At 38.1% G+C, this 27,733-nt stretch overlaps 1 protein-coding gene across 1 annotated transcript; it reads right to left on the reverse strand.

The window, feature by feature from the left end:
* Nucleotides 1–5,640: 5,640 nt before the first annotated feature.
* MRPS30 (mitochondrial ribosomal protein S30) lies at nucleotides 5,641–11,639 on the reverse strand. The gene is made up of 5 exons (XM_019806216.2): nucleotides 10,951–11,639; nucleotides 10,309–10,454; nucleotides 9,210–9,315; nucleotides 7,961–8,137; nucleotides 5,641–6,006 (listed from the first exon to the last, which is right to left on the reverse strand). Exons 1-5 carry the CDS (start codon nucleotides 11,534–11,536, stop codon nucleotides 5,717–5,719), a joined length of 1,305 nt encoding a protein of 434 aa, XP_019661775.2. The 5' UTR covers nucleotides 11,537–11,639; the 3' UTR covers nucleotides 5,641–5,716.
* Between the last annotated feature and the right edge of the window lie 16,094 nt (nucleotides 11,640–27,733).

The raw sequence follows: 27,733 nt of genomic DNA on the forward strand, positions 1-27,733 counted from the left end.
GCTGAATCCAAGAGTCAGCCGCTCAACCGACTAAGCTACCCAGGTGCCCCTCAACTAAAAAATTATTGACTTAATGAGCTAATTAGATTGCCTTTTACGAAATAAACATGTATCAATCAATAGTACAAAAGCCATTTTTAAAAGCTATGAACAATATCATTGGAAAGAAAATATTCGCAATTACACAAAAATCTAGTCATAAATAAATGTGTGGCAATCTTCACAAAGAAAACCGTAAATTTTGCTGAGATATAAAAGGTGCAAATAAATAAGGAGATACACCAAATCTCAAACTAGAAAGTTCACTAGTTCATTTGTTTACATGCATTCAACAAACTTTCAGTGAGTACCTACTTCTCCCATTCCAGCACTTGGACTGGATCAGCAAACAAAACACATAAAGGTCAAAGCTGGCCGTGTCTCACTTGACTTCAGTGGGAATAACACTTATGTTTCACCATTAAACATAAGTCAGGAATTAACTAATATAAGGTTCTCATTAAAATATCTTCTATTAATACCTATGTTTCTTTCCTTTTTTAAACAAGAATAAGAATTTTATCAAAAGCCTTATTTTTCTCCTTTGAACCACTAATGTCTTCTATTAGCGTATTTCTTAACATCATAACATCCATCCATTACCAAATTTCCATGATTAAATCTACCTTATTAGGATGGATTCTTTTAATAACTGTTAAATTTGGTATAAAGCATTTGGTTTGGGATTTCAGCATTTACACTGAAATGTGCACTTAACTTATACATTTCTTAGTGATTTTTTTTTTAACTGGAAAAATGAGCATTTAATAAAACGAACCGAGTAGAGTTCCAAAATTTAGATTGCTTCCTGGAAATTTTAAAGAATCCATGGGTAAACTCTGTTGCTGTGGAACCTTGCAGGGAGTTTCTCGGAAACATTTTCAGTTTTTTCCATGGCCAATTTAGGTTTTCTATCTTTACTTGATTTAATCTTATTTATATTCCTCAGGGAAAAATGTCCAAATTTTCTATATAGAGTATTTTCTTATCCAGAGTCTCCACCATGTATACCACATCACCTTTTCCAGTTTTAAGTGTTTTCTTTTTCCTCTTGATTAGATTTGCCAGAATATTATCTTTTACTAACACGGGAAAGGCTAGAATATAGAACCAGTTACCACATCTCTTTGTCAATTCTGTTTTCTTTTACATGTCATCATTTTCTACATTTATATTTTTGTTCTAATTTTCCTTATTTTTTTTAACTCTCTGGAAAACGCTGATTTTCTTATTTTACATAAACACACAGCATTAATAAATTTGCCATTAAGTAAACTGGCAAATGGGTCTGCAACGAAGACTAAAGAGCTGAAGATGTGAAGCTCTTCCAGAGTGCTGGGGTTAATGTAGAGCATGAAATCACCCATAATACCTGGCTTGCTAAAATGTAACACAGAGGCCGCTGGGGGCAATGGAAGGTTTGGAAGGGCACAGGCCTTGGAATGGGGCGGGGGAGGGGTGGTGGTGCTGCGGGGACCACTCTGCCGCGGGGAGTTACCTTCTCTGCCCTGTGACGTAAGAGAAGTATGCATTATCCCCTAAAGATACCTTTAACAGAATTCCTAGAACGCGCTGATTAGCACATTGTATCCTTCTCGTAATCAGACTCTTCTATTTTCTGTAAGACCCCTTGCCACATATCACTTGCTTGAGAAACAGAGTAATAAAAACTTACGATTATCCTGAGGCATGTATAAAGGTGAGAGCAAAGAGCAAAGGGTCTTCGTCTCTAAGCGTTGACCCCCTTGCCTTCTCCTCTCTTTCACAGCAGAGTCTGGAGTAATCTCTCATCCATTCGTACAGGGATTGCTGACCATTCCTGGCACCGGAGTTCTGAGATTAGTAAAAATTTCTTTGAACTTCATGTTGTATCTCTTAAAAACTATGTGGCTTTTTACATTCTACTCCGTGTGTTTTAATAGAAATATCATTTTTCTCAGGGTATTAAAGCAAAGTTGGTTGACAGCTGCAGAGGGAAGATGGATTATATTTGTTTAGTGGTTATATCCTGCAGCATCTTCACGTATCCCTAAGAGAAAACATGTTCAGAATAACTTTAGCTATAATCCACTAGCTTTATATGCAATTTATTATATTTTAGTCTAGTTAAAGTTTTATTTTTACATTAATAAAATGCTTTCTTGATCAAATAAATTTGTCAAGCATAGGAAATGTACAAATGTCTAGATTATATAAAAATATATCTGACTAAAAATGAAAAGGCAAGTAAGATAGCTTTCATTTTTAGACTGTGATTTAACTCTAGGAATGTTTGATTATATATTGAATATTTTGTCCGGGCAAACTATAGCAACTCTATAGTTATTTAGAAAGACACTTTTATTTTCAAATGATTACATGTTTCTGATTAAAAACTATATTAATAACTTTTAGATACACTGTGGTATGGACAGAGTTCATGACCTGTATAATTCTGGCTTTTAAGAATTTCCTGAAGGGACATCTGGGTGGCTCAGTTGGTTAAGCATCTGCTTTCTGCTCAGTCATGATCCCAGGGTCCTGGGATCAAGTTCCGCAGCAGGGGACTCCTTGCTTGGTGAGAAGCCTGCTTCTCCCTCTGCCTGCTGCTCACCCTGCTTGTGCTCTGACAAATATAACTGTCTTTTAAAAAAATACAAAAAAAAAAAAAAATCCTGAGACTTTCTACAGTCTAATCAATGATTTTATATACAAGTTCTATCACATTTTACAAACTTTTTTCTAAGGTACCAAATTTTATTACATCAATTTTACTAGTTATTCCTTATTTTTAGGTACTCCAACTTAAGATTTATACCAACATTTCACATACTGATAACAATTTACAACATATTAATGACCTTTTAACACTGGAATTTTGCCTCGAATTGCTTGAAATTAATATTGCTAACTCTGCTTTATGCTTCATTTTGCCTGATATGACTTGGTGTACTCCTATTCATTTTGATTCTCCATTCGTGGTTCCTCCTATTACCATTTGCTGATCAACTGTAGTACACTTTCATAAACTTATAAATGACTTGGGTGTTCTGACATTTGTTTCCACTTGTTCTACACTGTCTATTATCTTGGCTGGTCCCAGATTTCTTGTAACTTTTCCTCTGGAAGTCTGTGACACTGCTGCACTGTTTCCTAATGCTCAGTGTTATGCAGAAGTCTGGCACTAGCAAGATTTTTGTTTCTTGGTAAATAATTTTTGTTTTTCTCAACTGCCTTTAGGCCACATCCAACTCGTGTAAATGAAGTTACTGCCTATTCCCCAAATACGTCCTGCAGCTTTCCACCTTCACGCACAGTTCCACCCACTTACTGTCCTCTTGTTGGAAAACACCGTCTATCAGGAACCAATTCAAATGCCACTTGCTCCAAGACACATCTCCAGGATTCATACTAGTCAGAATTAACCCATCCTTCATCTAAATTTGTCACTGTTGTAGTGCCATAGCACTGACAGCTACAGGGTGTTATTAAAGAATATACACCAGGGTGGTTTTAAATAGGTTCTGGAGTCAGATCATCAGGGCTCAAATTTCAACCCTGCCACATTCTAGTATATGATCTTCAGTAAGCTAGTGGGTTTTCTGTGCCCTGTTAACTCATCTGCAAAATGGGAATAGTACCTAGTTCATGGAATGTTTGTGATGATTAAATGAGCATAAAATATCTAGACCACGCTCTAGAATATAGTAAGTGCTATGGGAGGTCCTGACACGTATTAAGTTAGTATGTATGTGATATGTGTTCTCCATTTGGAATGAGAAAAATTATTACGAATGAGAAAAATTATGAAACAGGTGCTACCAGAGGTTTAAGTATTCAAAGGATGGGACAATTAAACATGAATTAAATATAATCAGCTTAGGGAAAGCAATGGTGTATCAACTGAATCCTAAATATTTTCATTACATAGAATTTTAAAAGCACTTTCTCATGCATGGGTTCATTTAATCCTTAAACTCTGTAAGATAATTTTGTTTTATGGGGGCAGAAATGAATGATGGCAACTCAAATTGCCGAAGATGCAAAGAGTTAGAAAATGAAAGCCAAGATTAAGAGAAGTATCACTGTACTTGGAGCTTGGTAAGGTTGCTCTCCATACATCTGCATTTTTCCATCAAGGATGAATGGGAACGCAATACATGGACTGAACAGACAGGACCGAAGGTAGAGAACAGTATTCCAAGCTTTGGAAACTGCTTAAGACTGGCTTTCTGCGTAAACTGAAAATAATGTGTTAAAGAGGGAAGACAGGGGCGCCTGGGTGGCACAGCGGTTAAGCGTCTGCCTTCGGCTCAGGGCGTGATCCCGGCGTTATGGGATCGAGCCCCACATCAGGCTCTTCTGCTATGAGCCTGCTTCTTCCTCTGCCACTCCCCCTGCTTGTGTTCCCTCTCTCACTGGCTGCCTCTGTCAAATAAATAAATAAAATCTTTAAAAAATAAAATAAAAAAAAATAGGGGGAAGACAGCACAGTGCCTTGCAAAGCAAGCCTTTGGCTGAACTGAACATCTTTCAGATGCTATTCCTTCAGTTTAGCAATCACCTATGGCAATAATCCCTAGGCTTCTAGCTGAGGAATCAATCAATGTAACTATGGCCTCTGTCTTGAAAGAGAGAAAGAGGAGGGAGGGAGGGAAGGAAGGAGGGAGGGAAGGAAGGAAAGAAGGAAGTGAGGGAGGAAATGGAGATTATTTGTCATGTGATTACAGTACCTAATGGGGTGTTTTAAAGAATTCACAACAGGAGGTTATACAAAATAAAAAGAGTAAGCATGATTGTACAAAGGTAATTCTTTCTTCTCACTAAAAATGTTTTGAATGAAATCTTAACTCTCAACAAGATTAACAATTTTACTGACAACTGATTTTGAAACATAGCAAACGTAGTTTCCTCATCTTTGGGACAGAGCAAAATACAAACGGAATGTTAACATTACTTCTTTTTTTTAATAAAAGATTTTAAGTAACCTCTACACCCAACACGGGGCTTAAACTTACAACCCTGAGATCAGGAGTCGCCTGCTCTACTGACTGAGCCTTGCCCAGTGCCCTTGGGTCACGTATTTACTGGGTACCCTGTGCCACGTGTTAGGTACTGGCAATAAACAACAGTCCTGCACTTGTTAACGTTACTTCTGAGGGCTAAGAACCTAAGTTGCATGTAATTCATCAGTTATATTATTAATCACTGGTAAAATTGTGGATAAGTCACTTAACTCCTCTGGGCCTCAGTTTCCTATACTTCCAAATATTGTTCCATCAAGGATGGAACAGTTTTAAAGCAGTTTGAGTAGGACTCTGAAACTCTCTATCATTTATCAATGAAAAAACTAAAACCTAAAAAGAAAAATAAAACGCATCTACCTATTCTCAAACTTTTGAATTATCCTTCCCTTACTTTCAAAATCACATGCAACTAATACCAGGTATTGCAGAATGCTCAACTGGTCTCATCAATTAGTCATAGATGAATAAAATTACCTTAAAACAACATACTCTATCTAAAATTAAATCTTTCAGTGTGTACTCTGAGCAGAATGAGAGGTCTAATCACAGGTAAACATAAAAATTATTTGTCTCAAAATAATGCATTTGACAAGTGTCATCATTAAAATTCGTTTTATTTTTCCTTCAGTGAAACTGAAGTATTCCCGAAGTCTTGAATCAATGATCTCTTCTTAGTTTTCCAACAGCTGACATTTGTCTTCTTTTGGTCTGTTCAGTAGAAAGTGAACTATCTGGAGTAGGACATCATCGTTAAAACCTTTCACATTATTATCTTCAATTGTTTCATAAAGAGGCTTACTTTGTGTCCCCCAACATATATTTTTACGAGGGTTATTTTGATCAGTTTGTGCGGTCAGTGCCAAAGTATTTAACTGGTAGCAGAAAAAGGAAAAGTATTTTCCATCTGTGATCACGCCCTGAGAGACAAAAGGCCGAGTAACATCTGCTTCACTCCAAAATCCTACAGAAAAAAGTTATACTGAAATTTATACATGGAATATATTTTACCAAAACAAAACATTTATACATTAGAGGGTATCGAATATCCCCTAAAACCTAAATATTTTACCTACCAAATTCCTGAAGATCTCAAAGTTTTCCTCATCTTCTCCATTCTAATCCTATATTCTATTTCTGCATCAAAAATTATTTCCTCCCCTCGGATATCCCCAAACTGACGACACATTCTCAACAACTTCGCTCTTCAACAGCTTTCAATCTTAACTCACTTCAACTCAAAAAGGCAGCAAGCTCTACCAATGCAGCTCTCCCCTGGATCTGGAACTAACTCCGTTCAAACACACTCATCTTCCCGGTACCAGCAGCATCTACACCCAACAACCACTACGTCCTTCTATGTCACCAAATCTACAAAAAAAAAAACCTTCAGGAAAAAACGGACTTTCTAAGGACTTCAATCATGTCCTTAGACAAATTCTATTCTTCCTTTACATATTTTGAAATTGGTTTTATGAGCTGTTGTTATTTCACCTTGCGTATCTTGTGTCATAGGTTCCAGGATGCCTTTAATACCTTTACTACCCAAATTTTCTGGGTGCTTCTTGCTCTAGACTGACTGGCTTTAACACTTTTAAATTCCACTGCCAGGGTCAAGCAGTAATGTTCTTTCCTCCTACATATTTTCTATCAGGCTTCATGAAGCTAGCCAATGAATAATATTGTTAGCATTTGTAATTAAATATAGGGAAAATGAAGCACTTTACTTTTAATGCATAAACAGTGCCATTCTAATGTCTTTGAGAAATATTCCTGTTTCTGCTTCTGTCTAATCCTATCCCTAGTCTCTCAAGTCAACAATTGTGAGTAAAAGATTAAACTATATATATATATATACACACACATATATATATACATACATATATATATAGAAAAAATATGAGCCGAGAAATAATTAAATCTATATTAAATTCCTCCTGGGGTATGGTGACTAACATAACATAATAAAAAAATTACTATAAAAAATAAAATAAAATAAAATAAATTCCTCCTGGGAACTCCTATATGACCAATCTGGTTACATGTTACAGTTCATTACCTCAGGTTTTGTCCTAAAATCCAAATGCCTCACAATGGACTCTCAAAGTCCCCTGTGATAAGGCCTTTGGCTTCCTTTATCTCATCCTCCATCATTCTCCCCCTCCCTTCATCATCCTTTAAACACTTCAAGTCTCTTCCTACCTCAGAGACTTTTCCTTGTATTCCTTTTGCGTGTAAGTGTCTTTCCCCCAAGTTTGTGCTTACGTAGCTCCTCGACAGTCAGGTCTTCATTCAAATGCCATTTTTTAGAGACCACCCCTGAATTACTCCATTTAAATAAATTTGGCCCCATATCTGATTTATACCTGTACCTGGTAAGTCATTCTGTCCCTTATGTAGTGTATTTCCTCCATACTATTACCACTCGCTAAAAACGTGACATGTTTATTATCTTTTCCTCTCCTCACTTTACGCTCCAAGACAGCAGGATCTGCCCACCTCATTCAACACTGCATCTCCAAAGCCAACACTGCTTGGTTCCTAGAAAGCATTCATTATTTAATGAATGAATAAATAATCTCTTAATCCACATCCTGGATATAGCCTTCAAAGATATTATATAGAACAGTTGTAATTTAATCTAAAATTTAATCCACCAAAGCATTTCCTTTTCCAGCTTCAGAAAGCTGCTATCACCTACAGAGCTTACGTAGTTCGCTACAGTCTTTCATCTGTTTGAAACATCAGAAAAAAATTCATTCACACAAAAGTGGTCAAAGTAAAAGATCAACTGTGTTTTTTGTCACTGTAAAAGTTTTCAAAATGTTAAGATTCAACCTACGCTTAACCCAAAGAAACCACTGAATTCTTAAAATGTCACAGATATTTTCCAAGAACAATGCCATAAAATTAGTTACCTTGATACACAGCTTGCGCTCCAGTCCAAGCAAAGAGGCTTGCGATAGCATTAGCTCTAAAAACAGCTTCTATCTGATCAGCACAGTTCCGTTTCAAAAGCCTTTCCCTTTGTAATCTGTCAGGTAACAGATGGAACTGTGTGTGACCATAACAGTATGGATCTGCTGTCTTTGAGCCTGAGGAGCAAAATAAAAATATTTCAGATGAAACGTCCCTGTGAACATCTGGAGCACACATCCTTAGTCTCTGCTTCAAACCCATCTTTCTCCTCTACACATCCTGTGATCAGTATTCAAACTACACAAGTGGGAAGGTTGATTTATTTATTTCATTGATTATAATGAAGTTAAACTTCACATGAAAGTACGATCTGCTAGCTATCATCAAGCCCACTATGATGACACAGGGTAAGTCAAAAGAATGTAGGCAAGGTTTATTTAAAACTCCCTATTGCTTAGTTTTTTTCAAACCTTTTATTCATCATTACTTTCCTTGTCTTATTCTCCAAATGATACAAACATTTCATTAAAAAGTCTCCTTTATCATTTTAATATAAAAATTACATACTTTGTTCCTAATTTTAAAAAAATGATTTTTACATCATATTTCCAGTTAGGAAAATGAGAGTCAATGTTTCATGAAATGCTTATATTCTTGACTTTAGTAGTAAAATCTTTTCAACAAAAAGTTCCCATAATTCACTCTATAAGACCACAGTGACACAGAGGGGGCTGATAAAACATGTCTGGAGGACTAGTATAAAGCTGGTTTCTTAAAATCTTCCAGTCAACTAGGAATTAATAGAATCAAAAAGATAGCAAAAGGAGAAGCTACACATGGGCAGACACAGGCCTTATTAATTTTTATATTCCTAATGGTTATCAGTGTGGCACAAACAGAAGACTTGTATAAAAAAGCCAATCACTGCCTCAAGTCTGGCTCTATACTGGTTTACTCCTGAAAAAGGACAAATTACTTTTTCTACATAATAAGTCAACAAAACTTAATACGTAAAACTAGTTTTTAAAGTTAAATGCTGCTAGCACAGTAGAAACAAGTAAAATTTTAAATAGTGAGCTGAAAGAATATTTTTCCCCCAATTTTCATGCATATTACAACAACCTGAGATTATGAATTATATTGCTTGTAAACTATCCGAACTTCTTGGTCATCAAGAATTAATTATGTAAATCTGCACAGGATCCTTTGGACACACTAATGGCACAATATTTCAAAAGAGAAACTTACCAATAAATATGGTATTTTCATATTGTCGTTTGAATAATGGAAGTTTGTCTGGCTTACAAGTTATAACAGGGATTTCTACGGGTATAGAATAATCCAGCGGCACAAACTTCAAGAAAAAGAAAAGTCATAAATGAATTCACAGCAACACTAGTACTAATGTACATATTTTACTCACATTCTTAATAGACTTAGAAATCTTAAAATGAGATGTTTTTTACAAAATGATTTGGTAACACCACCATCTATTGAGGGGCCAAATCCAGCCAGCCACCTGATGGTACAAATGAAAGTTTTATTGCAACACAGTCAGGCACATTCATTTACATATGGCACATAACTGCTTTTACATTATTTAAGACTAAGATGAATTGTTGCAACACAGACTTATGGCCCCCAAAACCCAAGATATTTATTGTCTGGACCTTTACCGAAAAAAAATGTGCATCTGCATGTGTGTGTGTGCGTGTGTGTGTATACAGACACACAGACAACACTCAAAATATACTTATTTTCTCCCACAGAACAATAAATATAAAAAATGACCAGTTTACAATTATAAAAATGCCTTGATTTATGATTAGGTAGTGCAGTCTATCACAAATTACAATCATGAACTATTATCAATTGTTTATATATATTTTTATTACTTATTTGACAGAGAGAGCAAAAATGGGGGAGGGGGGCGGGTGCGCGGGTGGAGAGACAAAGGAAGAGGGAGAAGCAGGCTCCTGGCTCCAGGCTGAGCCAGGCGCCTGACACTGGGCCTAATCCCAGGACCTTGGGATCATGACCTCAGCTGAAGGCAGACGCTTAACTGACTGAGCCACCCAGCCGTCCCATATTTTTAGAGTAAGAAAAAAAGATTTGTATGGTCCTGAAAACTGATGCCTTAATCCTGCTTAAAAATGATTATTTGACCTTTGAGGGCTATACATACCATAACGGGTTAAAACACTGAAAAAGAATTTTGGATGAGAAGTATGTGAAAGAAACCTGAAAGGGATCTATCCAAAACTTTAAATTCTACTAAGCTGATTACGTAGGCTGCCTATGACATTTACTCATCAGATCAGTGGATATATATGCAATAAATCCTTACCTCTGGGAGTTGTCTGGATATTCGAATCTGGTTGTGTGGTTTATCATTTATTTGGTATCGCAAAGCATCAACTCGACCTTTCCGATGACCACTAGGAATAATTTCTTCACCTCGCAACCAGTAAAAGTGAACCTGGCGTTTACAATCTATCAAAAGATATTCAAAATTTTATTTAATCATTTAGATAAATTTGGTTATTATTAGAATATCAGCAATACAGAACTTAAGAGTAATTATGCAAATTAAAAATTATCAAAAATTACTATTTGATGTAAGATAGAGTCTGGGTTATATAATGATTTAACTTAAATGACTGTGACTTAAATATAATGCTCAAACTTCAGGTCTGCCCCGCCCTCTAAGAGCCCCTTCTCTTAACCAACACTGCTCTTCCACTCCATTTGTCTGGACCTTCACAAAGCAGAACCAAAGACTGGAGTCGTGAAAGTCTGTACAGCTAGCAGGTGGCAGCACAGGTCCGGGAGGGATCCAGTCTCCAGATTTTTAGCGCAGTGTCTGTTATTAAACCTGGCGGCGCCCAGCGAGGCGCGAAAAGCACTAGAAATAAAATTAACAATGCAGAAAGAAAGAAATGGAGAGTCCCCCACCTCCCCCGCCCGGCTTGGCTGCCCCAAGGCTCACCGAGGGTGGCGGTGGTCAGGGCGGGGTTGTGTGCGCTGAGCAAGCCCATGAGGGTGGCCACCAGCTGATCCAGGAAGGGCGAGGCGATAGTCTCGCGCTCCCGGTAGAGGGGAGGGCGCCGCTTGCGCCGCAGGTAGAAGTGCTCCTGCAGGAGGCAGTCACACGCAGCGGCGCGCAGGGCCTCTACATCCAGGGCGGGTGCGGGCTCCGCGGGTTCGGATGGCGGCGGCGGCAGCCCCGACAAGAACGCGGTCTTGGTGAAGCCCTGATACCAGCGGTCAGCGTTCAGGGCGAAAGTCTGCGGATAAACCACGTACTTCATGAACTGCATCTTGGTGAGGATTCGCAGCTTCTCGTCCACCGACTCGGCCGCGTGCACCGTCGCCTGCCACTGCTCCACTCGCCGCTGCCGTGCAGCCTTGCTCTTGGCAGTCAGGGAGGCCACAATCGGCGGGTAGCGCGCGACGGGGGCCGCCGTGACATCGGGGCCGGTCATTTCTGGAGCCCTGACGGCGGCCTCGGCCGCAGTGTGTAATGACAGCCCCGGCCCGCGCAGCTTTAGCCTGCAACACCTGGCCGCCGCCATCTTTGCTCGGGGTTTGGACCCAGAGGTTAATTTCAGGAAATGTCGCTGCTCTCTTGCCGTAACGACCAATCAGAAGCGGAATTTCGGCCAGGCGTGGGGAGGCCGATTCTCAGTGGGCCTGAGATACGTTGCGTCATTCGTTTCTTAGCCAATCAGATCATTTCTCCAACTTAAGTTTACAGCTCCCCGGAGCGTGTGTAGACCGAAGGCGGAACTTGCGTGCCTGTAGTTTTTCCGCGGGCCTGGCTGGGAAGAGTGAAACTTTGAGTTGCGTCTACTCAGGTTGCTTTTACGACCGCGGCATAAACTTCTTGCCAAAAGTCAATTAGGAGCGTTCTGCACCGGAACCTCTAGCATTTACTGGTTTCATTTGTGTGTGGCACATCCCACCTCTCGTCTGTTTCAGTTCTTAGGGTTGAAATTTATTGAAAATATCGTTCTAACATGTTTTATTGCTAATACATGCTTATTTTTAAAATGATGCAAGCATCTCTCATAGATGACCACTGCTAATCTTTGGAAAATAATTCCATGTGTTTCTCAATGCTAACTGATACATAGATAATTTGTTTTAATTTTCCTAATTTACAAAACATATACTTTTAGTTGGATTTAATTGGGAAAAAAGGAAATAATAAAAAAACACTAAAGAATTGTGTTTAAATATTGCTTTGTATTAAAACTTAGTATTTCAACACGAGTCGATTCCTACTACTCTTTCAGCAACTTGAAGAAAGGAACCGTTTTATTTTTAATCCTCAACAATCAATCTATACCTGTGCACAGTGGGTAATCACTAAATACCTGCTAAAAAAGTCACCTAAATCTCTAGAAATTTAAGCTCATTTCATATAATCTAATTTATCGATTCACTCTTCTATTACAGATAGGAACTGGAAAAATATTTATTTGGATTTATTGCAATAATTCTTGAGGGCCTTGAAAACCAAACATTTTGTTGCTTAAAGGAAGTTACAACTTACGTATACCTTTATGTTAGAAGTGATGATGCAATTTATGAAGTTGCAAGTCTATTAAACTGACATTTAGAAATACATATTTCAAATTCATTACAATAATATCTTCTGTGAGAAGTTGCTAGCAGAATCTCAAATATCCTTTTGAGATTAATATTATTACAAAAGGAGGACATAAGAGAGTTAAGATCTTTAAAACTTATTCAGTATTTAAAAGGTAAAAGTGAGGGGCTCAATATTACCTAAATTGAAGTGACACTGATTTGTGTGAAGAAATAATGAATATATTTTTAGAGAATATATCACAAAAATCCTAGCGCAGTAATTGTAGGTATTCTCATACAATTCCAACATAGATTTTAGGATTAGAAATCAGAACTGGAGACCAATTAACACTGTAAGGCAGAACACTATTTTCAGAAATTGCTTTTATACTTTTTTGGTCAGTGAATCAAAATACAATTTATTCAATATTTGCTGATTATCAAAATTAAGAACCAAGGAGGGAGGCTCTGGGAAAGGAAAGAGCATGCTTAGTGAAGGATGGGCCAGGACCATATAGTATGAACACAAGAGCATACTGATGAGAAAGAATCAAGCCAGGACTGTGGAGAGAAGTCGGCTTTCTTTCTATTATGATCCAAAGCTTTTATATTACACACAAAGAAAGAGATATAAGGCCAAGTCATACAACATGGTAAGAGCAGTATTGGGACTGAAATCGAGATTATCTGCCTCTCAGTCAGATTTAGTCAATGAATAATTGTTTAATGCATTTTATGTGGTAAGCAGTGAACTAAGTGCTCAGGATATTCAGTGAACCAGACAAAAGCTTATACTCTAACAGAAGAGAATATGCAATGCAATATAAAAAATAAGGAAATGATATGATTTGTTAAAAGTGGGTAGATGATATGGAAAAAATAGGACAGGGGAAGTAAGGATCATCATCAATGCAGTCTGCAGAGAGAGGGCTCGTTTGCAACTTAAAGTGTATTGTCAGAGTAGTGCTCATGGAAGACAGCACTAGAGAAAAGGCCTGAAGGAAGTGAGGGAGTGACCGATGCCCATATCTAGGGAAAGAGGATTCCAGCAGGAAGAATGGCTGGTGATGGTGTCCCTGTGATGGGGACATGCCTGGTGGGTTCAAGAACCAGGAAGGAGGCCAGTGTGACTTAAGAAAATCATAGATATGGAGAGGAGTAGGACATGGGATTAGGAAGAAAAGGAGCCTGAATTTATAGCTTCCCAGAGGCAATTGCTAGGATTATTAAGGCTCTTAGAGAGTCTGAGAGGAATGGAAAACCATTGGAACGTTCTACTCAAAGGGAGGTTACAGTATGACTTAGGTTTCAAAATACTTATTTCATGTATTAGGCACCTTCGGTGCTGAAACAACAGAAATTTATTTTCTCCTAGTTCTAAGGCTGGAAGCCTGAGATCAGGGTGCCAGCATGGTGGGGCTCTGGTGAGAGCTCTCTTCCTGGCTTGAAGACAGATGCCTTCTTGCAGGGTCCACATGGCAGACAGAGACTGACCTTGCTCATATAACTTATTATAAGGAGAAAGGCCTATTACATTGGTGTCCTAACCTTATGACCTCATTTAACCTCAATGACTTCTATAAAGGCTCTGTCTCCAAATATACTCTCATTGGGGGTTACAGCTTAAACATATGAATTTTAGGACACAATTCAGTCCAGAACACTATGGCTGATTGGGAAATAAAGATTGTGGAGGGTCAAATTTGGAAGAAGGGAAACCAGTTAGAAGACAGTTTGCCATATTTCAGGCAAGAGCTGATTGTGGCCAGAAGGGACAACAGCAGTAAAGAGAGTGGGAGTGGTTACAGATTCTCAGTTGAGTACAGGCAGGAGAAAGTCTCCAAAATTTTGGACCTGAACAGTCAAATAAGAGAAGGCCTGTGGACAAGAGATGCATTTTTCCTTTAATCGCTTATATTTTTCTGGGGTGGGCATTGGAGAGGGAGGTGATTTGGGTAAGCAAATAGGAGAATTTGTGAAATATGAATTTCTCTACTTATATGTGTTTATTTGATTGACATTCTCCTAAAAGAAAATAGATAATAAAGATTTAATATCCCTATTAAAGTTGCTGCTGGTCTTAGATTTAAATGTTATGGTCAAAAACTATGACATTCACCAATGATTTTTGACCCCTCTCTACTTCATTCATTCAGTAAATATTTATCAAGTGACTGCTATATGCCAGCACTGTTCTAGGTACAAAGGATACAGCAGTGAAAATGACTTTCATGGAGCTTACATGCTAGTGGATACAATCATCAAATCAAATATATCAAATGATCAAATATACAAGTGCTATGTTAGGTGGTGATAGGAGGCGATAAGAAAATACAGCAGGGAAGGAGTGGAGTGATTTCAATAGACAGGGCAGAGAAGGCCCCCCTGAAAGGGTGACGTTTGAGTAACATCTGAAGGAGATGAAGGACAGAGGCATGTGGATATCTGAGGGACAAATCTGAGCCAGCGCAAAAGCCAAGGTATATCTGGAAAGTGAGAGGAACAGCAAGGAGGCCAGAGGGCTACCGTGGAAAGAGACACTGCCATTTTGTGACAGCCAACATCTTATGCAGAAACAGGTTCTGACGAGTTGCGTGATGTTTATAATCAGTCCCCATCCCCATGTTGTGACTGGGCATCAGCACAGTTCTGTTGAAGTTTGGATGAGATCAAAGCTGCCAGTTGGTTGCGGTCCTTACCAGTGCTTCTGACATCTAAAGTTGAGGATGTGGGAAGGAAATGGCAACAGGATATTTTCTATGTACAGATGTGGATGGGAGTAACAGATGTCCTTTTGAGCTGTTCTCTTCATATATATATATATATATATATATATATATATATATAGTTTTTTACCAATGGCCTATTTCGTACCTGGTTGCATATCTAACACATTTATACAAAACTGAAAACATAAAATACTACTAGGGGAGAGGTGTGTGTGTGAGTGTGTGTGTGTGTGTGAACAATTTTTGATGGTTTAGAATCAACAGGAAGGAAGCTAAGGGTCTACATCTTATGCCAGGTACTATATTAAATATTTCATATGGGTCATTTCCCACAATCTCACAATCATGCTACAAAGGGAATATTATTTTTCTTATGTGTTTTTTTTTTGTTTGTTTGTTTGTTTGTTGGCAAAATCACAGAACTCTTGCTCACGACAGATAAAGAATAGCTAAAACATTTTTTTAAAGGCTTTTATTCATTTATGAGAGACAGAACGTGAACACAAGGGGAGGGTGGGGCCGAGGGAGAGGGGGAAGCAGACTCCCCAATGAGCAGGGAGCCCAACGCAGCAGGATCCCAGAACCCTGAGATCATGACCTGAGCCCAGGTCAGAAGCTTAACCAACAGAGCCACGCAGGTGCCCCTACCTAAAACAATTTTGAAAAAAAAGGGATAAAGTGGGAGGATCAGTCTACTTGATTTCAAGGCTTTTGAGACTATGATCAATGGAGGAAAGCTAGCCGTTTCAACAAATGGTGCTGGAGCAATTGGGCATCGACAGGCCGAAAATGAAACAAAATAAAACACCTTTGACCTATCTCTTCCATCTTTTGGAAAAATTAACTCAAAGACATAAAATTATTTTTAAAAAAACAAGAGAAAAAAATCTGTAGGTGCTAGGGCGAAGCCAGGAGCTCTTGGAGTTGACCAAAAGCATAATCCATAAAAGGAAAAATTAAAAATTGGGCATCATCAAATTCAAACTTTTGCTTTGCAAAACACCCTGTTCATACCCTTAGTAAGGAGGCCACTTTGTTGTGATGAGCGCTGGGTGTTGTATGTGAGTGATGAATCATTGAATTCTACTCCTGAAACCAATATTGCATTGTATGTTAACTAACTAGAATTTAAATAAATATCTGAAAAAAATAAATAAAAACACCCTATTAAAGGGTGAAAAAGAGAAGCTACAGAGTGAGTGAAAATAACTGCAAACCATACAGCTGACAAACAACTGGTATCTGGCTTTGTCACTTTCACTTTCCTTATTTAGGCTAGATTAATAATACCCACTTTACAAGTTTGCTACAGGGATATATGAGGTGACATATGTAAATGATGCAAAGCAACATTTGCTGAGTACCAAATACTTTGTATATGCCAGTGGTTTTAATTTCCTCAGCACCATACTTAAATCAGAGCACTGATTTTCCTGAGAGGTAAGGAAGGGATTTGCTCAAACTCATAAGTTCCAGAACCAGCACTAAGCCATGATCTCTGACCATGAAGCCTGTGCTTTTTACACCAGTGGTTCTGTAAATTAGAATGATTCTTCTGCAGAGAGCCAGGAATTCTTAAAAGGTAGTAAGTCAACTTCCTAAAACTGTATGCACAATTTTGTAATAACAGGAAATTGGAATAATATGAAAGTCATCTATAACTACTTAGTATAAAAGAAAATATTTCAGAATTTCTTGTGTGTTATTTTGACTAGTTCATGATTCTTCCTGTCCAAGAAATAAGCAACATGAGAGAAACTGAAATATTTTCTGTTGGCCTCAAAAATCTTCTCAGAAATACAGGGATAATAGGACAGCATAGCAATAGTCAAGCAGTTTTAAGTTTGCTAAGCTACTGAACACAGGAGATCACAATGGAATTCTAATGACTAATGTTGACGTGATACCAGAGGCAAACCTAAGTCAACTCAAAACGACATAGATTGTGTGGATGAGAAAGTTGACTGTCACAGCAAATAATTATTTATCTAATTTTGCTCCCATGAAATAAGAGCATTTCAACTTTTATTATAATCAGGATAGAGTCCTCCACTGTGGGTGAACAACTCGAGTCTTTAGTGTCCTGCAACTCTACATAACAACAAGAAAATATGATCATGACAAAGGATGATTCATAAATAAAAAGTAGTAATTGGGATCAACTTCTGTAGTCCATACCAACAGCATAATGTGGCACATAGTTTTGTACAGAAACTAAGGTTCATACATCGGTTAAAAAAAAACCCAACAAAATCTATTAGATTCCAGAACAAAATTCTTTCCCCAGGCACTGCCAATGTTTGTAGGAATAAATTGGGGGTGCTTTTCTTAGTGACTGATACTTCGGATCATGATTATAACACAGCACTGAGCTTTCACGTTATAATAGTTTGTCTAAAAAGGGTGAGGTGAAAAATAACCTGCAAAGTACCTTCCTAAGAACACAAAAGGTACAACTATGTACTATTGTTGCTGTTGGTGGTGGTGTTATCGGTGCTGGTGGTAGGTAAGCAGTACACGTAGAGATAGAAGTGTAACGCTTGCTTTGACATAGTATATATTTGGCCATATTCATAACTGAAAATTTCAACTTCAAAAGTAACTAAAATGAGAACACTTCTGTGATTTTCCCTTCTCAAGATAAGTTAGAGTAACAAGCAGATAACAGTTCAGACTTACAAGAAACTGCAAATTCAGGACTCTCAATCTTCTTCGTTGGCTTCTTCTATCAGTATTCTATTGATCAGAACTTGCTGCTTTTCAGCATGTTTACATAATTTATAATCAATGTTTACAAAGGTAAATCAGAGCCACTGCAGAAGGGTTCAGTGTCCCTCTTGAAATCAATTTTTCTTAAATAATAAATGACCAAGGAAAACAACTCAGAGTCCAAGGGATGGACAGTGAAAATCTCTCTTTCTTCCTCACTCTCAGTCCCTCCTTTTCCTTCTCTGGGGCAATTACTGTTAGCAGTCTCCTGTACATTCTTCTAAAGAATTATATTCCTGTGTAAGAATATCTACATATATATACACACACACTCAAAAGAATGTGTGAGGTGCTACTTATTCTTGTTACTGACTGCCTATTCAAACTTGCTTTGAAAAGTTATTTCTTTCCTGCACCTTGGAGAAAATTTAAGGCAAGATCTATTATTTTTTTAGTTGATCTTAGATAAGTCCACCAGTTGCTTCAAGGCACGAAAATATCTCAGTGCTGTAATTACATGCTCAGCTCAGTGCAATAAGAAACACACGCACACAAAATGCTGTCAACTTTATTTAAAGATCTATGTTCTCTCCACCCTTATGTCAGTCTGCCTTGGCCGTCTGCTTGCCATAGGAGGCGGCTAGGGTGGGCTTCCTCTGTTTCCCCACAGCTGCTTCTCCCCCAGTTCACTAGGTTGCCAAGCTGTGAAGCAGGCACCAGTCCACTACATCCCCAAACACCAGAACTAAGCTCCTCCAAAGGATCCCCTTACAAAGCCATTTTCTAGCTAAGTTGGAGATAAAGGAAAATCACCTCTTCTGCCCTTTCAATGATGAAGTTGGGTGGGGAAGACTCTCGGCATACCCTCTCACTCTCTTTTGGGTTGAGGGGAGGGGTCAAAAAATACAAAATCATGTTCCATAAACATCTTTGCAATTCCTGCATGGCTAGCCTGGCAATTCACCTAATATGGAGCTAGCTGGCCTCATGTTTGGGGCCTTCAGCTGAAAATAAGATAGAAATAGTTATATACACACATATATATACATATATATAATCTTATTATTACATATAGTATATAGTAGTGTAGTATATATTATACTACAGTTTAATAGTGTAACGTATAATAGTATATGTTCTAATGTTATGTATGCATGCGTGTATATAAGAGAAAATGAGAGAGAAAAATGGGGTGGGGGGAGAGAGAGAAAGAGAGCTTTATCCTCTTTCTTGAATCATTTTAGGTATATCATCAAGGAATCAAATATACTCATCATAACTTTTGAGTTTTATTACATTCTAATACAAGCATTGATCACCCACTGGTATGTATGGTCATTTTATATGAATAAACACATTTGATTAATCAAATCACCCATTTCCCCAACTTTTGCCTTACTAAGAAAGTCCCTGGGGAAAGCAATCTTTCCAGAACATAAAGGCAAGCTTCACAAAGAGAGGCTGCCTGTCCCCCACTCTTTGTTTTTTTTCCCCCTTCCTGGAATGAAGATGCAGGAAGACATAAACCATCAGAATAAAAGCCCCACTCTAAGAATGGATAAGAAGCAGAAAGAGGTGTGTCTGGGACATTAATATTTTCTTTAAGTCATGCCCTAACCCAGATGCTTGCCTCCAGACTTTTGCTTATGGGAGGGGAAAAAAATGAACAATACTGGTTTATTGCTATGCTACAGATATGTTTACCTGCAATCTGTTTTCTTTTAGTCTTGGCTTCAGAGCAGCAGACCTGATCATTGCCTCCCACAAAGCTCATAAGGCTATAAATATTTTATATTGATGCTTATACAGAGAGAAAACATATGATTTCTTTTTCTGCTTGAGGAGGATTTATTTTAAATAGAAAGAGAATTAATCTCATACATACCATGAACAGTCCTCTAGGGCAACAGATAAAAATGTAACTCACTTTTTTCCGTAGCTGCGTTATCATTCATAGTATGCATTTGCCATAATGAATTTAGGCAATCTCTTGGATGAACACTCAGGTAATTCATTTTTTTTGTAATTTCTTTTTTTTTACATGACAAGTAATACTGTAATAAATATTTTAAAGTACTGATGCTTTTATTTTTGTGGGCTAGACTCTGAAGAGTGGAGTTTCTGTGACACAGGTAATATGCATTTTTATTTTTAGACCTACTACCAACAATTTATGCTCCTACCATAGTGCGTAAAGTGCACATTTTCTCACATCCTCACCGTATTTGCCGAGGTATATGAATGTCACTATTCTTTTTTTTTAATGATTTTATCTATTTATTTGAGAGAGAAAAAGAGAAAGAGAGAGAGCACAAGCAGGGAGATGTGCAGAGGAAGAAGCAAACTCCCCTCTGAGCAGGGAGCACAACATGGGGCTCGATTCCAGGACCCCAGGATCACGACCTGAGCTGAAGGCAGGTTCTTAACGGACTGAGCCACCCAGGTGCCCCGAAATGTCACCATTCTTTATCATATCTACATCCATCTCCTATAATGTAAATTCCACGAGAGCCAAAATCTTGTCTTTTTCACAGCTATCTCCCCAGTGCCAGGAGAATATATATTTCCATCATAAACAACTAAGAAGAGATCTTATCTCTAGGTGTATTCTTTTTAAACACATACATATACCCTAATAATAATAATAAAATTACCCTTCAACATTCATGTGCCATATAGATTATCTATTATCGTGTCTACAACTAGCTAGGAGAAGAACATCTAGGAATAGAATGTATTTAAGACTTGATTGGTGGTGGTGAGGTAACAAAGATGGTTGGAGAATACAGCAGAAGCTTCTGGTTCTTTTGGTGGCCACGTGAATATGCTGCCCTCCTGAGCAGAGACAGGACTACAAGGGGAGAAAAGAGTAAGTGGGGCATGCGGAGCCAGTAATGACGTGTCTCACTCACTTCCAGGGCAAACTCTTAAGGGGCTCAAAAATCTCATTAATCAACATAAATAATATTTTAATGAAACAGCTTTAGAACAATCAAAATTAATATCAGAAAGTCCATGATGAACAAACTATGAAAATTTTAAATAAAGACAGGATCAGCAGAGGCACTGATGTACTCAGAGTGAGTCTAGAAGTGAGCCCCTGCTTCCTTAAATACTAAACTGGTGGGCTTCCCTTCATCCTATTCTCTATCTGCCTGTTGTTTCTGGTCCTTCCTCCCCAACAAGGAGGACAGCATTGAATATACTTTTTGGGGGGTGGGCAGAGGGAGAGGGAGAGAGAAAATCTTAAGCAGGCTGGGGGACTCAATCTCATGACCCTGAGATCATGACCTGAGCTGAAATCAAGCGTTGGTTGCTCAACCGACTGAGCCACCGAGGCGCTCCATGAATATATGTTGTTGTTTTTTTGTTGTTGTTGTTGTTTTTTATATACAGGGCCAGATTTTAATACGGCTTAGTACTCCACCAAACTGATTATATCCTAAGCATGAAGCTATATATTTTCCTATTTCTTTGTCATTGAAATATGAACATGTCTGCAATATGAAGTATCTGAAATCCAAACATATATTTCAAATGTTCTTTCAACTTACACAACACAATGTTCCTTAACTTATGCACATGGCAGTGATCTGTTATATTTAGAACATATGGTTGCATTTGATATATCAAATGTCTTTTGCAAGTGAAGTCATCATCCCAGTTTTATGGAAACTTGTCTGCAATATGACATAGGGGAAAAACAATGATTTTCCTCTCATTATTCATTAGATTTTTTTTCATATTCACATCAATATGAGTTGGTCTAAAAATTAATTTTTCCTAAAATAACTTGAGACTATTAAAACAGTCTTAAGCAACTTATAACCAGCCATCAAAGTGTGTTATTCACAGTGGGAAAGTAAATTGTTACTGCCTTTTGGGAGAGTACTTTGGTGATATAGTTCAGCCTCCTAAATGCCCATTACTTCTGACCCGGAGGAAATAACATAATTCAAAGAGAGTGACTCAATATAATTTCAGAAATTTAAAAAAAAATGTATATATACACAACTTGTAAGGATGACCATAGGTCAACTGCTGCCCACTCCCAGGAAAAAGTTTAGCTTTGCCCAGGTGGGGCTAGAGACTCACCTCTCGTTGCCATTAACCCCACCCATCCCCACGGCAGATCTAAGTCCCTGCTCTCTTACCAGGATATTTAAAGATCCTGGAACAGTTGAACTGCATATAGGGTCAGTCCTTCTTCTAGAACTGCTAGTCTGTGAATCCTTCCACCCAGCTCTCTGGTTCTCCACCAACAACGCTTTTCCCTTCTTTTCCCAATTAGTACACCTTCTGCCCTTTCTCTCCTGAATTTGAGTCACCACTTTACCTCTTCTTTTCCTTTCTCTATTTTATATAGTCATGTGTGAGAGGGAAAACAGCCCTGAAAACACGGCCTTTACTTCAGGGTTACAGCAATTCAATCACTGTTTATCCTTCAGTAAAGTCTGAGGTAGAGAAAATTGTCTCAGGGTAAAAGTGAAAGAGGGGAAGAGGGAAAGATATCAAGAATAACTTGCTTGGCACTTGGCAATATAATCTTCGTTATTTCTAATAGGAAATTTGTAATTGTAAATAGTAAACATTTGTAATAGCAAATAGCACACATACACACAATATCGAACAACGGCGAACTGTTTAGGTAAGTTGTAGTACATTTACATTAAAAAATACTATGAAACCACCAAAATAAAATTTATAAAATAGTAAAATGCTTTTGAAATAGAGATACATTTAAAAACTAAGATTAAAACAACCCTGCAGAAACTGCATGATCTAGTAAGAAATATATGCACACAAAGGCACATAGAAAAACCCAGGAAAGAAGTACTTTTAAAATGTTGACAAAAATTGAAAGCAGGCAATGAAATTATTGGCATTTTTCTTCCCAGTAATTTCAAATTTATCTTTACAAGATGTCTCTTTACTCTTTCTCTCTTTTACCAATCAGAACAAGATTTAACTTAAAGAAGTTAAGAAAAAAAGTAAGATATGACCAGAATCTCAATAGATGATACACACTATTCCATCAGTTGGCCAATGACTTGCAAAATACATTGGATCACATAGTAAAATTCTAATCCAAAGTAGAATTCTGGCCTACACCTTGAGCTGACAAAACCAAGCAACAACAACAGAACAGTTGCAGAGGTGTCAAAAGAAGACAGGTAGCAGGAAGAGGACCAAGATAGAAGGCACAGTGTCATGTTCAACCTGTCTGCTCTATGTCAATGGGAGAGTAAACAGAATCTTAGACTTGTGCCCACAAAGCATCATGAACTAGAGAGAAAGTGATGTCCTTGACAGAGGAGTTTCTTCTTTAATAGTGACACCTCCATGACTCCCTGAGCCCAGAAGTCATCAGAACACGATATCTTTAATGTGGGCTGAAGATTTTGGACTCGAGTTTACCCTTTATACTGTAATGACCATATCTTTCTGTGTAGAGCCTTGTATGCCACATAAATTTTGCATATGATTTTTGAGGTGATGGCCAACTATGGTAGAGCTATGAGCAGAGAAATTATGCCAAATGGAAAAGTAACTGATGGCAGCAAAGAATAAATGTAAAGGGTCAGAATGGAGGTATAAGAATTGTCAAGAGAAGAATGTTGAGACTCTGAACAAAGTTGGCTGAAGTGGTGTTGGAAAGAGTGATCTATAGGAGAGATATTTTGGATGTATAATGAACTGAACTTATATGTGGGTAATAAAGGAAAATGAGACATCTTCTAGAATAACCCTAAGGGAAACAATACCGATGGTAGCATCATTTTCCAAATGTGAAGGAAAGAAGGTTTTTTGGGGGAAGAGGATGAATCCAGTCTTGGATAGCCTCTTACCAACTATTTGATATATGACAATGGAACTCACGACACAGGACTAGGCTAGAAATACAGATATTGGAGTAGCAAATACGTGGTAGGTTGAAACCATGGGCATCAGTGAGATTGCCTTGAGACATTACTGAGAATGAGAAGAGAGTAGTTTGGACCTCTATGGACACCAATATTTTAGGAGTTGACAGATTAGAGAAAATTTGCCAAGGCAAAGGAAGAGAAACATCTTCAAAGGTAGGGAGAAGGCCTGGAAAGAGTAGTTTGGCAGAAATCATACTAGAGAATCCCAAGTAGTGTTGAACCCTGAAGAGAATTCCAATAAGAAACAGATCATTCCCATTGATTTGAGAACAAAGAAGCTATGAGTGACATTAGCGAGAACATAATTGTGGGGTGAGGTGAAAACTAGTTTGCTCTGGGTTGTGTAAGTGAGGAATTGGAGTCTATAAGTCCTTTTCAAAAACTGTAATTTAATATTGAATACATGCAAGATGATATTGATAATATTTTTCTAAAATTTAAAGAATAAAATGAAATAAACAGCCAAGTATCCATCACTCAGTTCAGGAAGTAAAACATTACCAGTAGCTTTGAAGAATTCCCCCTCCACTGAGATTCCAATCTCATAGCATCCTTCTCCTCACCCAGAGGTAGCCACTACCCTGAACTTTGTGTTTGCAGTTCTTTTGTTTGTCTATGTAGTTTTATCATGAGTGGATATGCTTAAATAATTTATTTTCTGAATGTCAGCACTGGACTTGTGCAGTGAACAACTTGTGTGACTGTTCAAAGTAGTCCTCCTTATATATTGTTTAGTTTTGATGTTTTGGAACTTTTTATAAATGGATTCATGCTATATGTATTTTCATCTGTGATGAGCTTAACCATTTAACTTTAGGTTTCTGAGATTTATCCATTTTGAATATGATAATTGTAGTTTTCTTTCATGTTATGTTATGTAGTTTCTTTTACTGTTATTTTTTATGGAAGGACTTCAATAGGGTAATCCTCCTGTTGTTCAAGATTCGCATCGTTTCTCATTTTTGGCTATTTCAAGTAATCCTCCTTTGGCTATTTCAAATAATACCTTCTCTATGGTATATGCTGAAAGTGGAATGGTTGGGTCATCTTCAACTTTATTAGAGTGTCAAATTTTTTCAAAGAAATTATTTTCACTTACTAGAAATTTCTCATCAGCAACACTTGATATTGTCAGACTTAAACTTTTGCTCATTTGGTGTGTGTAAAATGATATTTTTGGTGTGGTTCTAATTTACATATCCCTGACCACTGGTGAATTAGAACATGCTTTAATATATTTATTAATCATTTATATCTCCTCTGCTGTGACATGAATGTTCAGGAGTTGTTCATCTTTTTTTAAATGATTTATAAATAGTTCCCCAGTTTGTGGCCTGACTTTTCACTTTCTTTTTTGTATCATTTGATAAGTATAATTTCTTAACTTCATTGTGGTCATTATTATGTTTTGCTCATTTTTAAATCTGGTTGAAGAGATACTTCTCAATCTTGATGTTATAGATATATTGTCTCTGCTTTATTAATTTTTTCACATTTTAGTCTTTAATTCATCTGGAGTCGATTTTTGTGGAGGGTATAAAATAAGGATCCATTTTCCATGTGTTTCCTTATGGCTAATCAATCATTTCTTTCCATACTACAGGCAGCTGAGACCAACGGGGGTGACATCCTGCACCATGAACAGCTGCATTTCTGGATTTCCTGAAAGCAACCATCCTGCCTCTAATTTTCTGCATTAAAACATTCTGCTCTAAACAGTCAGGCTGAACTCTTGAGTGTTACAAGATTGTTGAGGGAATAGTCAAGGGTAAAAACTTGAATTTGCTAGCAATAATCTAGATGATTCAAATTTTTTTTCCCAAGCACTGGAGTAAAAAAGACAGCTGGGGACAGCACAGAAGGGTATGCAAACTTTAAGAGATGATGGAACATTATGGTTTATAGACTAAGTGATTAGAATAATGCACCACGGGGTCCAGATTGGACAGGAAGAAGGTGTCTGTTCACACATGCACGTGTGAGCACAGAAGTGTGTGTACACACAGAGACAAGCCTCAACATTCTCACTTTGGTTTTTGTACATTATGTAGCAAATATTATTATTCCTCAAATTGTCTTTTGTACAATGAACTTGAACTTTAATGCATCAGAAAAAAGGAGACTTCAACCTCTAGTTCAAAAAGTAGATGGCAAAGATCCTTAGAATTGATAGCACTTAAAGATCTATGAGGATCAGTCTATTTCATTCAGGGACTTCGATTATGTGAATTATCCAGTTCATCTTTAAAATGGAAACAATAGCATTTCTACCTGATAATGATATTATGTTTAAATAAGATGATGTTACTTCAAAGTGCTTAAAAGAGTGATCAGCACATTGTGAGTGTTCAATAAATTTTAGCTGTTATTTTGATTATCTAGCTCCCTGTCATCTTTGGGAGAGGGGTCAGGAAGATGAACTAGTCCACACACCCTCATGAGATAAAACACTATTTTTCCTGAGCCTGCCCTCAACTCCTCACCCTCTGACACACACACAATACCTATTTTATGTTTGTGGCAAGTTTTCATTTATAACACCCCAACATAACCACATAACCACTCAGGGTCATAAAAGAATATTCCGTAGAGCAGTGATAATATTGCTATAACATATGGTCCTCAAACGAACAGTATCAGCATCACCTGGGATCTCATGAGGAATGCATATTTGGGATCCTCATTCTAGACCTACCAAAACAGAAACTCTAGAGGGCTGGCTGGTGTCCAGCAACCTATATCTTAGCAAATGCCTTAGTTCATTCTGATGCATGCTAAAATTTGAGAACCACTGCTTTAGGGTATCATTCTGGGTCATGGATGGAAAAAGAATTACCCCATATAGTACACATAGATTTCAATTAACAGGCTACTTACAGAGGTGTGGGCAGGGTTAAGTGAGCAAAGAGGGATGGTGAAATACTCAGAGACTAGCAACAAGAGGCGGACATGCCCACCTCAAGTGCTGAAGGGGCAAAAAAAGAAAGCACATTACCAGAGCCCTGAGAGACCTGTCCTCGGAAGGAGGAACCACTCAGTGGGACCTGTCGCCATGGGAAATCCAAGTACAAAACAGGGAGGATGTAAGGAAGAAAATCTCTAACTTCTCTCTTCAGACTCTATCCAAGGCAGCTGAAACCAGTCAGCAAAGGAGCCCCCCCCCTCCCCGCCCGCCAAGGCAGTCCTCAGGACTCAGCCTCCCAGTGCGGGGAGCATGGCAGAGAAGGGCAGAGAATAGATTTGGAAGCTGGGTGCAGGTGGAGAATGACCAGCGCATGTATTGCGAAGCCTGAGCAAAGAGGAAGACAGAAATGGGAGCTGAGGGCGTCATTAATAGAGGCTGTAATTCTAAAGCCAGATCGGTATCTCCTCAGTGTCTCCTCTTTGTACCTGCAGTTAGTGAGAAAGACTGGAATGGTAGACACTACTTTCAGATGAGAAAATGTGGGCTTCATTGAACCAGTATCTAGTGCATGTCATGTGCTTGACGCTCTGCTAGGCACGGGGGCAGTCAGCTGTGAATACAACAAACTCTTGCTCTCCTGAAGCTTAGGTGCCCGTCCAGGGAGATAGAAAATCAACAAATGCACAATACTTCCCGTGGTGGATAAGCGCTCCAGAGGATAATACAGTATAAGACATGAGAACAGAGAGCGATGGTGGAGGTTGCTTTTTTTTATCTTAAGTTGATGAGGGAAAACTTCGCTAAGGGACATTTGAACAGAGAATTGACAGGAATGAAGGAGTGAGCCTTGAAGGTACCCGAGGAAAGAGTTCCAAGGCAGACAAAAGAGCAAGTGCAAAGGTTCTC

The sequence above is a fragment of the Ailuropoda melanoleuca genome, chromosome 3, assembly GCF_002007445.2.
Source record: "Ailuropoda melanoleuca isolate Jingjing chromosome 3, ASM200744v2, whole genome shotgun sequence".
Classification (NCBI taxonomy): domain Eukaryota; kingdom Metazoa; phylum Chordata; class Mammalia; order Carnivora; family Ursidae; genus Ailuropoda; species Ailuropoda melanoleuca.